At 33.9% G+C, this 18,283-nt stretch overlaps 1 protein-coding gene across 1 annotated transcript; it reads right to left on the bottom strand.

Moving 5' to 3' along the window:
- Nucleotides 1-606: 606 nt before the first annotated feature.
- On the bottom strand, nt 607-17,074 carry LOC143448341 (uncharacterized). Its single transcript, XM_076948038.1, has 21 exons — nt 15,885-17,074; nt 15,483-15,567; nt 14,993-15,215; nt 14,682-14,846; nt 14,444-14,560; nt 12,000-12,196; nt 11,216-11,303; nt 10,974-11,074; nt 10,605-10,827; nt 10,451-10,540; nt 10,121-10,306; nt 9,778-9,966; nt 9,620-9,713; nt 8,651-8,770; nt 6,575-6,721; nt 4,227-4,343; nt 3,632-3,817; nt 2,295-2,561; nt 1,734-2,030; nt 1,497-1,640; nt 607-846 (listed from the first exon to the last, which is right to left on the bottom strand). Exons 1-21 carry the CDS (start codon nt 16,053-16,055, stop codon nt 763-765), a joined length of 3,291 nt encoding a protein of 1,096 aa, XP_076804153.1. The 5' UTR covers nt 16,056-17,074; the 3' UTR covers nt 607-762.
- Nucleotides 17,075-18,283: the final 1,209 nt, after the last annotated feature.

Here is an 18,283-nt window from a genome sequence, read left to right as displayed (position 1 = left end):
ACGCAGCATTTTTCAACAAGGGTTCTGCAACAACCTAGTGTTCCATGGTTTTGCAAGGGTACTTCCTCTAATTTGAGGGAAAATGATAACTTGCAATTTCTGAGCATCACATCAATAACAATAGTGACTAAAACGCTCACAATATATTCGGTTATATCACATAAGATTAGCAGATTTCAACTCCAATTTAGAGGTTAGCAAAAAGGTTCGGCGTAGCATCCAACAAAAACACGAGTGGAGTTAAGAATTAAACTTGAATAAGTGAAACCACCAACGTAGAAGAAAGCCACACCGCCAAGAAGTTTGTGATATGAAATAAAGAATACTGTTATATGGCCGTCAGAGAAACAAATGGACCCATTAAGAGGGATATAAATATCGCCTGCAACAGCTACCACAAACATATGAAGCTGCCTAGTTTCGAACCTGGATTGCGTTAGTGCATATTCGACGCTGTAAGCGCTGCCGGCTTTCGATCCCATTGCTTTTGTACAATGAGTAAGTTTTCGCTAGTGCCTTTGTTAATTTTAAAAGCTTTCAAATTATTCGTACAAGGACAAGGTCGCATTAAACAGCCCTTCAAAACAAAATAATCAGCTGATCAAGCAATATCAAATAATTTAATGAGACAGTGCCATGAAAGAGACAAAGGTAAAACGAGCGGCAAAAAGATTGCGAAGCGTAAAAAATGTTGCTCGTGAAAGTCGCTATGAGTCACTGAATGCACTTTGCAATTGGCTTGAAAATCTTGCAACTAGTCTGCTATACACCGTAGTGCTTCCTTAGTCGTTCCACGGAATCTTCCATATTCTTCATCTTTTGGTATTTCTTGGTAACTTCTAAAATCTTGATTTAAAAAATGATTGAGTAATTTGGATTTAAGAAATACTTTGCCACAAAAAATGCAGTGTTTCACACTCACGTTGTTTATGGTGCGAATAGTTTCGAACAAATGTCAGGCTAATGCAAGCTTACAGAAATGCGTTTTCATGAGCTATGAAATTCTAAATACAGCAGAAAAACCACAACTTAAGGTTGACGCAATTGTATGTCCAGTAAACAAAACCAGGTATTAACTATAGGCAACTTGCAATTTGGTATATTTTGCTGTAGTCGGCAAAGCACACTTAACTTTAAAAAGCTCATGTATAAATATGATCATGTCAGTCACAAAAGCCACAAATTCGAATGAAATTACCAGGTTACGTTACTTTAATTCACTAATTTAACGTGAACAATTTACATTATTTCGCAATGAATGTACTATTTCATTCCACTGTATTTTCATTTTAAGGCTTTGCAAAATGAAACAAAAGACAACGAATGTTTTAGGTTAGCAAAGTATTTTTCAGTGGAACTTTATCAAAATGTATGTAATATCCCTCAAACCCAAATTTTTGGTTACATTGCTATTAACAAAATTTACAGGAAAGCTCATCAAAATCACCAATTTAATGTCAGCATAAAGATAGATGTAACATATCAGGAAAATTTACCTCGCTTAGTGCTTTGGCTCGACTGTCACTAAATTGAGCTTTCTTTTCAAGCGCATCTACTTTTTTGATCCACCTGTTTCTTGAAGTTTCAAAGTGTTTAAATTTTGTTTCCTCATTTTCAATGTACGCCCGTAATCCTTCAGCCTGCAGAAAGAAACATTAATGACGACATGAGCGACGGATACGTGTCTTACGTCAAAAGTATTCATGCAAATGATAAAATTGTTTGGCACTGACCGAAAATCTAAAAACGATTGAGACATCAGAATCTTCATCTACACTTCCAGCGCAACTTGTCAGAAGATCTTTAAGATTATCTAAAGTATGACATTCTACATCGCCAAATTGGGTTAGAACCCGCAAAAGGTCAGTATTTCGCGATACTGTTTTAAAAGTATCTTGATTTTTGCAAACTATCACAACCGGACAGCTCCTCTTTACATGATGGAGGGTCGCCTGTTGATTTACGGAGTCTGCTACAGAAAGAATTATTTTCATTTGTTCATCGATTTGAGCGTCTCTATCTTTGTTATGCTGCATACAGAAAGGGAAGTTTTAGTGATCAAATCACAAAAAAACACAAGTAGCATCTTTGACAAATCTTTGAAAACAAATTTCAAGACAAATCTTTGCGAAAGTATTTAACAATAGCAGAAAACAGCAAGCCTTGCTTAAAAGATATATTAGTAAACAACAGAATAAAACCTTCTGGACCGTGTAAGTTTAGGAGAAAAAGTAATAACATCCAACCTAGAGAAATACCATAAAATAATACCATCTTTTCAAACACAAACTTACGATTTCTGGAAGTGGATAGGGTGCAATACAAACACTCTCAGCATTATGTTTCATGTTATGAGGTATGCGTTGCCACAATTCTTCAGCTAAATAGGGAGCAAATGGACTAAACAGCCTCAAGGCTGTCTCCGTAAGATCAATGATATTTAAAGCAACGGCAACCCTGTAATCAGAGCTGAGGTCTACCTCGTTCAAATGCAATTCTATGCTGTCGTTTTGTGTAGGAACCCTCGTAAAACGCTTTCCAAGTAAAGCAGTACAGTAAACCTACCATAGCAGAATAAAAGAATAACTTTATGATGTCATAAGTTGTAAACCTTGGTAATGCAAATTGTAAGATCGCTCAAAAGGTTTTAAAATGTTATAGAACTTGCCATTATGCAATATTTCTGTGAGGTAAAGCGCTAGATCAGTGATTTCCAACTCGGTTTAAGCCATGGACCATTAGAACAGGTTTTAGACTTTATGAGACCACCAAAATAATGTTCGTTATAAAAGAAATTTTATTTCTTTGGAAATATGTTTTAAAATGATAATTATGGCTTCCAACTGGATGTTGACAGAAAAAGAATCCAAAGAACAACGTCCAATTCGTTGTGATCAAATTTAACTTTACTAATCATTTAAGAAAATACCACAGAAACTCTCATACACGTACATAAAACAAAGGTGTATATTTAGTAACTAAGTAGTTTCCTTTTCCCTTGTCTTTTGAGCTCTCTTTTTTGCTCACAGGCTGTTTAATGTCGGGAGTGGTATTGGGCTCTTACCCTCTGATTATAGTTTTTAAACTACATTTAAAACTTTTAGTTTCACTTAAATTTCAAAACGGAAATTTAAGAACATAATAACCGGTAGTTCATCTTCATTCTGTGTACTCTGTTTGATCATTGTCATCTTGTTGACTTACTTCCAGATGTAGACTAATGTGTGCATCATGACATGAAAATACTGTCGTTATGCATGATGAATCATCATTGATGATGTATCAGATGTTTAGAACTGGAAATTTTACCACTGTATTTATTCCAAAAAGACATTGTTTTGTCATAAGTGAAACGTTCAATTAATGGTGGGCATAAGTTGGATTGAATAATACAATCTGCTTGGTGTATTGACAGTTGACACCTGAACTCATGCAAATCAAAATAATGTTTAGTTTCATTATGGCAATTTATGTACGAGTCTATACATTATTATAGTTAGAGTCCTATGGACCCCCAAAAAGTATTCCATGGACCACCAGTTGGGAACCACTGCGCTAGACGTACGTATGGCTTTATTTGATACATGGTATTACCTATACTGTGTAGCAATAATTACAGTAGGTAACTCACCAAATAAATGGAACTGAAAACATTTCTCCAAAAATAATTTACAGCTTGTAATGCCACAGCGATATTATGTTGATTCAAAGAAGAGTTGCAGGTTTCTACGGCCAAAGCTAACTGACTTCTCGACCACTTGTCAATCAGCTTGAAATGGTCTTTCATGCTTTCTTGATTTATCTTGCTTTTGTTTAGCTATAATTAGATATCATTTAGTGATGGATCATAATGATAATTAATATATAAGCAAGTAAGTTGGCTCAGTGGCGGAGCGGTTAGAGTGCAGGGCTGGAAATAACGCAACCAGAATTCCATACCCAGTGGCACCGGGGCTACCGTTGTAATACCATTGAGCAAGGCATCAACAATGTTTGCTTCTTCTGAAAAGCTCTAAATCACCAAAAAAAGCTCTTGTACAAAAACAAGCTCGGTAACTGGAGCTGAGTAATAAGGAATTATCGAAAAGTTGTCGGTCAAAGACTTTTCTCAGTCCAAGGATAAAGATTTCGACACCAATATCAACTACAGTAAACAAAAAATTATGATATCTTAAAGCGAAATTCTGCAATAAACCTAGATACACAAAATCTTCTTCTGAATTAACCTCAGAGTTTGCATGGTCGCTGAAAAATCGTTGAACATATAAAAAAATGTTCCAAATTTTGTTGCACTGTTTTCTTGATACCTCTGGCTCGTTTACATTGAATTTCACACTCTGTGCCTATATAGAAAGACAAGTATAGGGTATTAGGAAAACTATGCAAAGTAAAAACAGAAAATCTGAAAAATAAACCACTCCAGAAAATTTATTAGTTTCATCAATTATCCAATAACCACGGTGTTATACAAGTCATACAAATAAGGTAGCCAATAAGTTTCAAAGCAATCTCAAAGTTTGTGTATATTCCAATACTCATATCAATTTAAATGTATAAAACTAATTCTTATCTACACCATTTGATAAATGACAAAAATTAATGTTTTATTTAACCAGGCCACATTAGTTTTGAAATTGTTTCAATAAACATTAAATAACCATAGCTGGGCAATCGCTCTTTTTAAAAAAGCGTCGCTCACGCTTCTCACTGAAAAAAGAGTATCACTCCCGCTCCTTGCTGAGTAAAAGAGCGATTTTAGCAATTCAAAGGTATACGCCTATAGCAAGGTGATCACACATCAAGTAGTTACTCGTTAAATGCTTTAATTCAGTCTAAAAGCAGCAAAATAAATTTAGATTTTCAATTTAACCTAAATTTTTTAAGACCCTTTTTCTATTTTGTGCTTTCATAGTGTTGTTTGTGCAAAAAAAAAAGAGTGAAGAGCGAAGATAGATTTAAAGTAGGACCCAATTTGAAAATGGAGCATTTAAATAAAGGAGCGTGCTTGGAGCATGCTCGTGCACATCTCTGATAATTACATAGTATATTAAAACTTTCCGATTTGCCACTTTATGTATGGCACTGATGTCTTATGTAACCCTTACACACCAGTAAATGGCATAAGTCAAATTTTGAATACATGAACCACAGGTTGTATGCAGCTATTTTTTGTTCCCCAATTTGCAAAGTCTATCATTTTACAGATTGCAATTTTCATAACTTCTCGCTGCGAAGGTTGATTTTTAAAGTTCATTTTGTTGAGTTATATCATTTTCACTGTATAACTTCCATAAAGTCATTGTAGTATTTGCTGCAACTTATCCAGATTGCAAAAGTGGAAGCGTAAATTAAGTGAAAACGATACATTTAACACTGTCTACCATGCAAAGTAATGTCATGTCAGATGGAGCATTCCAGACATAGGTTCTAAATTCATTATGCTAAAAAATGATGAAACAAGTGTTGCATTTACAGTGAAATACTGAAGCGGCTGTTGTGACATTTTATGATTTGACAATGGTGAATTTAAAATAAGAAGGTAAAATGTAAAAGTCAGCTTATCTTTGACGTTCAAGATTATGATTCTTGGGTTTGCATGCTCGCATGCTGTGGGTACAACGAGACATGGAAATTCATATTTAGCATAAAAATTATAGATGACTGTCGAAGTTAGTGACAAAATGAAACCATGGGGTTTTACTATTTTCTTTGCTTTCCATAAAGTTCTATTAAATGTTTATTATGGAAGTCAGTCAATTCAACCCTGGACAACCCGGTCCTAATCAACTTGACCTCTCTAAGAGGCGAGATAAAATTATCATAGTGATTAGCGATGAAAGTTTGAAAAAAAATCTGTTATTTTCAAGGGAGCGAAAGTTCAGTTATGTAAATTTTATTCAAATCAAGAAACGAGTTAATGTGTGGGTTAATGGTTAGCTTTCAAATGTGTACAGATAACTATTGCAACAATATATTAAACACTTATTAAATCACAATTGGAAACATTTTTACTAAGAAACCTTATGTGACTTTATTCGGAAAGTTATGATTTTTTAATGAAACAATACCCTTCCTTGATTATTTGTTTCAATTCCTTGCAAACGGTTCTATCCTTTTGTAGTTTTTCATGTCAACCCAGGCGATTAAATCGGACAATTATCCATGGAATAAACAAAATGGCTGGAGTTAAATGTGGTTTAGTTAACCGGGGTCTAACTCAGTTTAATGAGCAGTCGCCAGCAGATACCCTTCCTTGATTATTTGTTTCAATTCCTTGCAAACGGTTCTATCCTTTTGTAGTTTTTCATGTCAACCCAGGCGATTAAATCGGACAATTATCCATGGAATAAACAAAATGGCTGGAGTTAAATGTGGTTTAGTTAACCGGGGTCTAACTCAGTTTAATGAGCAGTCGCCAGCAGGCTCCTGGTCCAGAATAAAAATGACTCATTTGTTCATTCATGTTTGAGACCCCTGGCAGTAGCTCTATATTTTAAGTTAAACTGAAGATAAAGTTTCGCTAAAGTTAAGTGTCATAGATTTCACTTAAACAATTGTTAAAATTTATACTAACTTCTGTGCTGTGTGCACACAAAGAAAGTCTTAGGGCATCACTTCCACAAAGTGGAATTGTTCCAGCATTATAACCTGCAAACTCTTTCACCACCTTTAGTGCATCAGTTTTTTCAAGCTCAAATTCTCGAATGTCTTCAACACGATCCTGTCAAGGTAATAGAAAAACATGTGCTGCCAAATAATGCTGTGAAACACAATAAACAATGGCAAACCATCACAATGCAGCAAACAGTATTATTGCTAAAACTGACATAATTTTAATTGTTCAATTAATAATACAATCATAAAGTTTGGTATAAGTAATCGATCTTTTGGACATTAGCTTCAAAATTTAATATGAATCTAACAGGAATTTTGTTTTTGTGGCATAGTAAGGACAATGTATGTGTTTTAACGTTTTAAATCTCATTTTAACATAACATTTTGCTGTTTTTAATCTTTTCTATTTTATATGTTACTGATCATTAGGGCGATTATTTTTGACTTAAAAAACGAAAATTTTTGACCTAAAAATTAAAAATTTTGATAACTTTTGATATTAAAAAACTTTTTTTTCACAAGTTTTGACATATGAAGAACTCAAGTAGTTAAATTACGCATTATTGTACAAAAAGTTAAAGTTGATTGTAGTAAAGAAGGGCAAAAATCTGAACACAGACCTAGCCTATTATGAAAAGGGAAATGAGCTAATTACAAATCACTGCCAAAAAACTGCAGCTAAGACACAACAAAAACTGTTCAATACATTTGTCTAAACTAAAGATACATGAAGTATCTAAAGCAAAACTGAAACAAGAGCTGCACCTAACCTACAGCTGCCGCAAAATGACTTAGAGCCAAAAATTTTACACATTTTGAGGTGTGTTGAGCATCACACCATATCAACCTAATTATTTCACTTAATGGTTTATGATTCACAATAAGTACAAAATGGGCCATTTACAACAGTATGTAGGCTACAATGTGTAAAATGAAAAGTTCACTGACAATGCAACCTCTACGACACCATGAAAATGCAATTTGTAAACAATTTTGACAATTTTTGACCTAACGCTATAAATTTGACCAATTTTTGACTTTTTTTGACAAGTCAAAAAAAATCGCCATACTTATCATTTATATTCTAGCATATATCATTTTCTGTGAAGCGCCTTTGAGCGTTTTTTAATCTCTTCTAAGGTTTTTAGCGTAACTCATACCTTTTTTTGATCATACAGTAATAAATCATAGATTAACAGTTCTGGGAATACATTTCTCCATCCAAAAGACCAACAGAGAAACATAGCCAAAGAAGGGCTAAAACATGTCTTGCTTCAAATCAATTATTATTAGATGCATCAAAAGTAAGAGCTGAGGTTATTAAAAGTGTATGTTAAGTGCATGCAATGCTTTTATAGATGAAATTGTTAATATCATTCTCTCGAATGCACTGATCTTTGTAAATGTATTTGTTAAAATTAATCTGTAATTTACAATAATTTTTTGTATTTACTTTTATTTATCAGCTATTTTCAGATAAGAAAAAAACGAAATTAAAATCTACTGCTAAGTGTTAAACAGAGCCTTACAACTATATTTATGATGCATTTAAAACTAGCACAACAAACAACTGATTGCACATGTAACAAACAAAGTGTTCTAAAATTTGAATTGGCCTAATATAAGAGATTCTGATCATTCCTAATTTCTAACGAAAAACAGCTCTGCAGCTTCTTATAATAATAAGTATGATACTATTTTACTTTTGTAAAATTGTGACATCTATGTTACATCTTGATCATCCATGATTTACATTACGGTAAAAATGCAGTGAAAATGATGTGAAATTGTTTGTTTCATTTACTTTTTTTACTTAAATAAAATATTTAAGCTTGGGTCCATATCACGAATTAAAGCATAGGTCCCATAGGTCATTCCAAGAATTTTAGACTGGTTTCAAAACGGGAACAATTCTACTTTTTTTAATTAAAGTCCCGAGCCCTCACTATAATAAACCAGTTGCTACTAATATTACACACACACAGATTATTAAAACAGATGAAAAAGCTACATTTTGTACTGTAACATGTTTTACCTTCAACAAAACGCCATCAATAACATGTAATGGGTCAATAACATTTCCAACAGATTTGCTCATTTTTCTACCATATTTATCACGAACCATAGGATGAAATAGAACATTTTCAAAAGGCACCTAAAAATATAAAAGTAATCAAACTGTAATGAAAACTACATAGAAATCTATTGATATTAGATATTTGTAATTTTGTGTTTAAAAAATGAGACCATAAAAACAATGAGATAGAGACCAAATACAGTATTGAAATTTGCATTATTACATCTATAGGACACAGGTTGCATATACCAGACATGAGCTTTTATGTTTTCACACATATTTGTTTGATATTTTTTCACTTTTTAATCTTATAGTAGTATATATAGTAGTTTTTAATCTTATACGTCACCCAGTGTTGGTGTGTACTTCGTACTCGTTGTAAGTGAGCACTTTTAGCCTCTTTGCAAGGCGGGGAACACTGTTCGAATACCTAAGTGGTTGATTTCATTCTATGTTAGGCGTTTGACCAATACCTGGTAAATTTTATGCTGGAGTCTCAGTTGTATCTTGCTTTACGCATGATTTGTTTTTAATCTGGTCAAGCAGTAGGCTACTGGTGGCTTTTATTTGATTCTGGTCTCCATAAGCAACGTGGCATTAGGATGACGAAACACATTTAGTGGCTTAGTGACTAGTCGTTATAGTGGGAGTGTTTCTGGTATAAAGAGTTTGACAAAATAATACGTCCTTTCAACTGTAAATATTTTCAACAACAAAAATTAATATCATTTAAAATTTCTTCTCAGTTACATTTGAATTATTCCAACTTAGGGACACTCCATTACTATAATATTGTTGCAATATCATTAACAACCGTGGCATTGATTTCATCAGACAGATTTAAACAAACATAGTGGTCTTATTTATGTGAATTTTAACCTGTCAAAGCACACAACAAAATCTGTATCAGCAGTTTCAACCGCTCACCTTTCCAGTCAATTTTAATCCCATCATTGCCATACGAGCAACCCAAAAAAAGATAAGATCACTTCCAGTCTCCATCAAGCTTAATGGATAAAACCTGAAAGATTTAAATGTAGCTCATTAACTCTAAAGAACTGACCTTGGCTATCATTTTTAATTACTTTTTATAATCTTCTGTTTCTGTTGGCCAGCCCAAAGATGCAAAAGGGAAAAGTGCAGATGAAAACCATGTATCTAGAACATCATTATCCCGTTTGATATGTATATCAGATGCAGATGACACTGAAAATGCTTCCATTGCTTCTTCTTGAGCTTGTAGCTGATTATGAGCAGAAAACCACATGCACTCCCTAACAAGTAAAGTAACTATTAGCAAAACATTAATTGTGATAAAAAAGCACTATAATAAAATACACGATTGAGTAGTGCTATATGGCATGAAATTATTAAAAACGTTATATGCAAAAAACAAACGTACCAAAAATAAAAACTTTCAAAACTCACTTTGTGTGTACATTGGTACATTCATACGAAGGTACTTGGTGACCCCACCAAATCTGGCGTGATATACACCAATCTCCTGTAGTGTTAAGCCAGTTTTTCCATTGCTTAATAAACATTTCTTTTTGAATTAAATTTATCTGTCCCTTTTCAACGGCATTTATTGCTTCTTTAGCTAATTCAGAAATCCTACAAACAGAAGTAACACTTCAAGAAAAAAAAATGTTTTTGACAAATGTAGTATAAAGCAAAGTATTTAAAGAAATACATAAAACTGCTATATTAAAAATACTAGTCTTAGAACCATGGAAGGTTTATCACTGTATTTCATACCTCACAAACCATTGCTTTTTTATCATTGGTTCCACCACATCTCCTGTTCGATTGCATGTGCGTAACATTACTTGATGTGGATATGATCCTCTGCAACATAAACAACAATTTCAGTTTTGAAAAAAAAAATTTTTTTGCAAACATAAGTATGTACCTGTATAAATTACAGTTGGTGAGGTAGTCAAGTATCCTTTCCCTTGCAACAAATCTAGGTAGACCATTTAAGCCGGAGAAATCCCTTGCTTTTTTGTTTTTGGAATACACTGGTTGAAACCAAACCGTACCGTCAGGATTAAAGCATGTTTCAAATGGTAAATCGTGACGTTTGCCAATTTCAAAATCAGTGAAGTCATGTGCAGGTGTCACCTTCAAAGCTCCTACAAAGAAATCAAGACTTGATTTGTTATTTTGCTATATTTAATTTTGGCTTTAGTGTAGCTATGAGCCTATGGCCTTTGAGTTTGAAAAAGCTTTAAGCAGCTTGAAACAAGCTAGTTAGAAAGATACATGAACAAATGAATACCTGTACCAAGCTCCATATCAACAGCATAATCAGCAATTATAGGAAGATGTTTGTTTTGCCATAAGGGATGCTTTACATGGCGGCCAATCACTGAGGAATATCTCAAGCAAAATTTATTACTCTAAACTGATTGTCAAGTTATTCATAGAAAATTTACATCATGAACTAAACCATTAAAATTGGACGTAGAATAAGGTACTGTATAATAACAGCCAACAGGAGAATTATTATCCCTGAAATACCTGGAATCATTGGGGTTAACAGCAATGGCTGCATCCGCCAGCACGGTTTCAAGGCGTGTTGTTGCCACCACTATCTCAGTTATATCACCTAATAAGAACTTAAATGTTATTTCATCCACTTCAGCACTGCATATATGATAAGATTAACCAAGCCAAAACAGAAACGTTTTTTTTTCGGCTTTTAAAATCAAGCTGACATGGAGCCTTTATTTAAGCTCCTCAACAACATTCAGAGCTCAGTCAAATTTACCAAGCAGTAAAAAGTTATTTACAAAATTCCTTTTCTAAATACTCTGGTTAAAAGAGAAAATGACAGCAACTAGAACAGGAACAAGTTACTTTGTTCTATGCATGGAATGGACAAGAATCAGACCATAGAACAAATATATTGGATCTATAACCTATGCCTATAACCACAAAATATGCTACAAACACTGCCATGACATTGATATTCAAATCACCACTAAATAACTTGCAAACAATAGTTTCTCAAAACATTCAGTTTTTCACGTTAGGAACATGTTGACATAGAAAACTAAATCTCCATCAACCAAAACAAAAAAAAAACATGAGACATGAAACCACATATTTCATGGAGAATCCTATCTTGGTAGTGGTAAAGTCATTTTTCCTAGCTTCAGTTCTACAACTATATTTTTATAACAAAATCTTTCTTCAAATATCTTAAACTTTGTCATTTAATATTTTTGTAGAAGTAGAAAGGTTTGTGTGAATAAGCAAGCCAACACGATTTTTCAATGAAATCGTTTTACTGTCAACTTACCTACACTTGATGCTAATTTGTAGGCAAGTTTGTGCATGACCCCAAATTGCACTGGAAAGGAATAACCCGGCAAATTAATAGCAGTTGGTTCATCTAACATGGTACAATCAACTTCCAAATCAGAAAGGGTTGACTGTAACTGGCAAGACCAGTTTACGCATCGCTCGTCTCTATAAATTAGGCCCTCCCTGTGTAATCTGCATAGCAATAGAGGACATGGCAATGTATGTTTTTAATTGGAAACAGTACCAGCTAGTAGACTAATAATACACTTACATTGTTACAAATAATTTCATACAAAAATTTAATATATACTGGAGAAACCACTTAATGCTACAACCTTAAGACCTGACCGTTTTGGCTTCACAGCATGAATGGTCACAACATACAAAGCCACCAAAACCAGACGTGGATCATCAAAGTTTGCAACAACAGGACAAAAAATTGTTATTGGTGTGGTGAGCGCTGGCTCATTGAGCGTAAACTGCTATATTACTTGCAACCTAGCAACATCATGTGGCAAGCAATGTACGGTGCAATGTTTTGTGTTACTACAAACCTGGGCATTGTACGGCCCACGGGCCACACACAGCCCTTTGGTTGACTCTGACCGGCCCTTATAAGGTTGCGGTAATTGGAAATGATAATATAAAGATATTTTCTGATTATACCTTATGCATGAACTAAAGCTGAATTGCTTTTATTTTGAAGTTGTTTTTGTTCGCGTACATAATGACCCAATACCTAGCCTTGGAAACAATACCCAATAACCAAGACGTACTTATGATTAGGTCGTTGTCAGCTGTGCAGGTTTGAAGACGACTTTAGTCTTAAAAATATCCGCTCACGCTAAAAAAGAAAGGTAGATGCAGATTGCAGGGTTTTCAACAAAAAATGGATTGCTAAGTATTTATTTACTGAAGTCGGAGGTGAAGCCGTGTGTTTAGTTTGCGGGGAGCAGATTGTCGTGTTTAAGGACTACAATTTGAGACAGCATTACGACACGAAACATGCAGAAAATTACAAAAATTTGACTGATGCTGAAAGGCATCAACTAGCAGTGAACTGGGCCTCTTTCTTTAGAAGCCTTTTTCCCTGAATCACCGTTCAGTGATGTACAGTGACAGTTCAACATAATGTGCCTTGCTTGATGTTTGAAGCACAAAGACAATATTGTGACGTATTTTAGAATGCTAAGAACCTCTTTCAAACAGTATTTGAAACCCACTATGTGTTTTGCAGTGAATGTGAATGAAAATGTTCACTCATATATGATGTGTTCCTAAAAAAAGTGTTCTTATTTTGTTTGCCATTGCTCTGGGAAATTTCATTGCATAAATAATAGGCAACTTCACTTTTTCATTGCTTAATTATATCATATATATTGCCTACTCTTACCAACTTGTCAAAACAATGCTATTTACTGCTTTTTATTAAGAAATACAATTAATATTATGCAGAATTGAGTTCAGCCTTTAGGCTTGGCCCTCCCAAATATTTCTGCTTCTTATGAGGCCCAATGGAAAAAATAATTGCCCACCCCTGTGTTACTATAATAGGATTAAATTATTAGCTAATAAAGGAGCAAATTTAGAAAAAAGCCAATATAATTACATAATAACTGATTGGGTATAAGTTAGTAAGTTTGGTATTATTTGCTTCTTTGGATTGTGTTCAATCTCCATGCTAATGTATTAATGTGTCAATCATGGTGTGGTGAGTCAATCATCCGAGTTCAAGTCAAGTGACAATATAAGGCACAGTATATTATGTTCAATATACTATGTTACTCAGAGTTTATTGTGGTGATGAGTTGGCTACTAGTTACAAGGTAATTCTCAGACACAGATTCAGTAGCAATCAATAGTTGAATCTTATATCAGCATACATGGTATTCTCTTGATAAGATAAGTGTAACGGTTAGATATTACTATATCATTGCAAAATTGGTTAAATTGGTTAAAAAATGTTCATTTGCAGAAAAGCTGCATGTTTTATGCCAAAAACCTCAATCAAGAAAGAATTGACTGCGTTATGGATTGACATGAACTGTTGTGTAGCACAGAGCATGCTTGCAAAAAAATATGTGGTAAATTGCACATAGCCAGAAAACTCCAATGTGCAAAAGATAAAATAAGAATTGAAGAGTGATGTCCATAAAGTTCAACAGTAATTCACAAATGCTGTGAGGTAGTATGTGATTGATTGAAAAACTATAGGTGAGGTGATAGAAAGTGGTCATAAAAATCTGAAGTTTGGTGATATCAAACAGATATATTTATATGAAAAAATTCGGAACCATGCCAAAGTGAAGTCTAGAAGTGGCCCAGGTCATATTACCAATGGTTATATCAAGCTGCTTTAAATGTATTTACCTTGCACAGCATAATTCATTACAATAAATACAAAACTATAACTTCATGGCATATAATCAATAAAGACACCTGATAAAGGCTTCTTCTACAGCATGTGTATATTTCTCATCCAGTGTAAATACCTGTCTACCCCAATCAAGAGAAGCACCAAGTCGCTCAAGCTGGTTGAATATGTCATTTCCCTTGCTTAATACAAAACACAGTACTTGAAGATGCTAAGACAATAGATTGTGAAAAAGATGAGGTTGTCACAGAAAGCAAAACTAAAAATGACAAAGGCCGTTTTTAAGTTTTTTGAACATGTTACCTATTTCTCCACTTCCATATAGCATTTATAAATTTGTCACGACCTATTTCATATCGTGACTTCCCATGTATTCTATCAATTTCTCTTTCAACAACCATTTGAGTCGCAATTCCTGCATGGTCAGAACCAGGCAGCCAAAGAACTTTTTTCCCCAACATCCTTTGGCTGCAACAATAATAACAAAGTTAGCTTATTATTTTAATTAAATGAAATTGAAGAGCACAGCTTAAAAGGTAGAAAATTGACCAAATAATAATGGGTCATATTAAAAACCTAACCGACTTCTATCATTTAGCTTAAATTCAGCATACCGTCTCACTATTGTATCTTCTATAGCTGTAGTCAATGCATGACCTAAATGCAACTTTCCTGTGACATTGGGTGGGGGAATTACCATGCTGAAAGATTCTTCTTCAGCACTATTTTGTGCAATATAATTCTTTGGTGAAAAGAAACCTTTCTGTTTCCACCAATCATACCAGCATTTTTCAACAAATACTGGGCTGTAGAAAGGCTGCAATGGAATGCTAACATCTGACAAAAAATAACACTTTGCTGAATATTAAGCTACTATTATTGTCGTTCAAAACTTGAAAAAGGCTTAACTTTAATTCCGATCAAGATATGGATACGATTGAAAATATTTTAAATTTAACAACTGCTTAAGAGAAAGAGTTTGGTTGCATTAATTTTGGGAAATCCAATTAATATCAATTGATAACGACAATTGATAATCATAAATTTTACTAAACAACGTAAAAAATTTCATGTATAATTGTACATATGCGTAGGCCTACATACCTTTCTTTTCTCCTGGCACAGTAGAGCCAGTGTATTCATATTCGTCAAACCGAGCTGCTTGATGTGTTGGAGATGGGGCTTTTTTCTGAAAAAATTGATAGAATGGAAAACTATAGTTGTGCAACATAGCTCTACTAGTTCAATTATGTATCACTAGTACTTTTAGTTTTAGTAGTTGCTAAAACTAAAATCAGAGCCTAATAAAACTTTTGATATACTTTATACTACCAGAAGTAAAAATACAACCACATTTAATCAAGATTTGCTGAAACAGTGAGAGAGCAACTGAGAAGAAATTAGTTAAAAATTAGTTGTTATAAATAATAATCCATTTTTAAGAAAAAGTGAAAATGGTCATTCTCACTATTTAATTACAATACCACTTATGAACTGATGTCGTACCAATGCAAGTTTCAAGCTCTCATTTACAGTTTGTTGTTTTAGTAGTCTTCGGTATTGCTTTTGCTTTCTATCCCATTCTGAATTCGTTTTTGAATGACTGCACTGAGGAATACATAACACTCTGTATATCTGACTTCGTTGACTTGCTGATGCAGAAAAAACCTTCAGCATTGTACTAACATAGTAACAATAAATTTAATTTGTTTAACCAATAGGGTGGTATGCTAGGTGTGGAGTGTTAGAGTAGCCTATAGCAGTGGTGTTCAACCTTTTTGTCTCAGTGGACCACTTTTGCTTCCATAGAAGAAATAGACCTTTTCCGTTATACTGCCGCCATTTTTTTTGGGTGATAAGATTTTTTCGGTCGCCTAAACTTAGCAATGGAAATTTTAGAGCAACTTTGATTCACTTTTAAATTATAAACGTTCTAGGCATCGGATTGTAAAGATTTCGCACTCAGGTGAGTTGCAGATGAATTCCTTTACGCGATAAAAAATATTGAAAATATGTTGCCTAGTTTTTATCTTAAGTGCTTTGATTCGTACGCACTGGGCTTGTATGATATGACGTCTATATACGGTGTCAGCAAAGAATGCCACGTAAAATGCATAGGAGTTAGCATGTAGTTTTCGACATGTTACAAGGGCTAATTTTGTTTTGCATGTCAAGCAAAGTTTAAATTATCAACTAAAAGTAAATACAAACTAAATTATTACATTCAAACGTGCCTCAGATACCACACAAACTCTTACACATTTTACATCACATGGTACGCTGACCACAGAACGTGATTTCTTTCCAAACTAGTTCAGTGCATAGGATGCACTGTAAAATAAAAACTAGGCAACATGTTTTCAACATTTTTTTATCGCGTAAAGCAATTCATATGCAACTCACAGGAACGAAATCCATTTTTCATTGTTGAATATAGGCGATCGAAAAAATTTTGCCATCCAAACAGTAACTCGGTAACAGTAACAGTAAGTAACTCGGAAAGGGTTTATTGAATACCGTGTTATAATAAACAAATAAAGAAAAGGATAGAATCGTTTGCACGTCACTTAATAATAAATAAAAAACAATTGAGGCTTCGGTGCACGCCATCATGCTAAAATCCGCCTCTTTGCACGAACGATTTCTCGTCAAAAACTGCCCTACTTTCCAGTCGGGTCCATGCACCAGGCAACCCAAAATTTCCTTAATAAATCTATAGTCATCCTAGCACACGCTGAAGGACAAGTTTTGATAAAGGGAATTTCCCAAAATGTATAAAGATGACAAAGTTTCATTTCTAGAAATATGAAACTAAAGCTCATTCTATAGCAAACAAGCAAATCATTCAGTTACTACCAAGAAATTCACAAATATCGTTTTCAATTTCTTTTCTTGCTGGAATTTTCGTATTCTTCCAAATTTTTTCAATTTGTAGCACTGGAGACCTTATTTTTTCCTTACTAACAACTGAAGACTGGTTAATCCAATTTTGTTGTATGGTTAGTAATGTTTATGCCATACACCAAAACCTAGTCTGTAATCAGCAATAGAATTGAAACCATACTGATAATAGACAGAAATTTTTTTTCAATTCTGTAGAACACAGCAGATACCACGCGAATTCGTATCCATTTACGTCGCATGCTATGCTGATCACTGACGTCATCTCATAGTCCAGTATATAAAATTCCAAGCGCAGTAAAAGAAAAGCTAAGCTATAGTTTTTCTTTACTCTGTAAAAGCAGTTCATATGCTATTTACCCGACAAAAATCTTTATAATCTGATTCTTAAAACGCCTTCAATTTAAAAAAAACAAAATGGGTTGACAAGTTCCATTTTTAAGTATCGTTTATTTTTTACCTTTTTTTAAATACAAGCCATAGAAAAAATGTTATCACTCTAGCAGCAGGCAGTAGCTCGAAAAGAGTATTTGGTATTTAAGAACATCAGGGAATCCATTACCATTTAATTAATCAAATAGGTAGACAGAGGATACTAGGGAAAAGCCTCAGAATATAGTAGATTACACTGTATTTAGAGGAGTGGAGTCTTTTAAGCCTAATCAATGCTTTTACTGTATGTACAAATTTCTATAATCAATATAGGCTACTGTGACGGTTACGTCACGAGTCATGAGTTGTTTTGGAAATGCTGGAATTTTATTTTGGGATCTTGTAATTCAGTTGTTGAATGGACTTGAATTCTCCTTAATGACGTTCAGATAAATTACCTCGCTTGAACTGGTGTGCCATATAAATACTGTTGTAATGTTTGCAATCCTCCCTTTTTACTCTTCTCACTCACCTGTTAAGACTGCGCAATGTAACATTCAGTAAGCTTTGCCCGAAGGTTTTTGCCTTGGGGCAAAGTATTTATATGGCACACCAGTTCAAGCGAAATTTGA

The sequence above is a fragment of the Clavelina lepadiformis genome, chromosome 3 (assembly GCF_947623445.1).
Source record: "Clavelina lepadiformis chromosome 3, kaClaLepa1.1, whole genome shotgun sequence".
Taxonomy (NCBI): domain Eukaryota; kingdom Metazoa; phylum Chordata; class Ascidiacea; order Aplousobranchia; family Clavelinidae; genus Clavelina; species Clavelina lepadiformis.
This window is presented reverse-complemented; position numbering and strand designations above follow the sequence as displayed.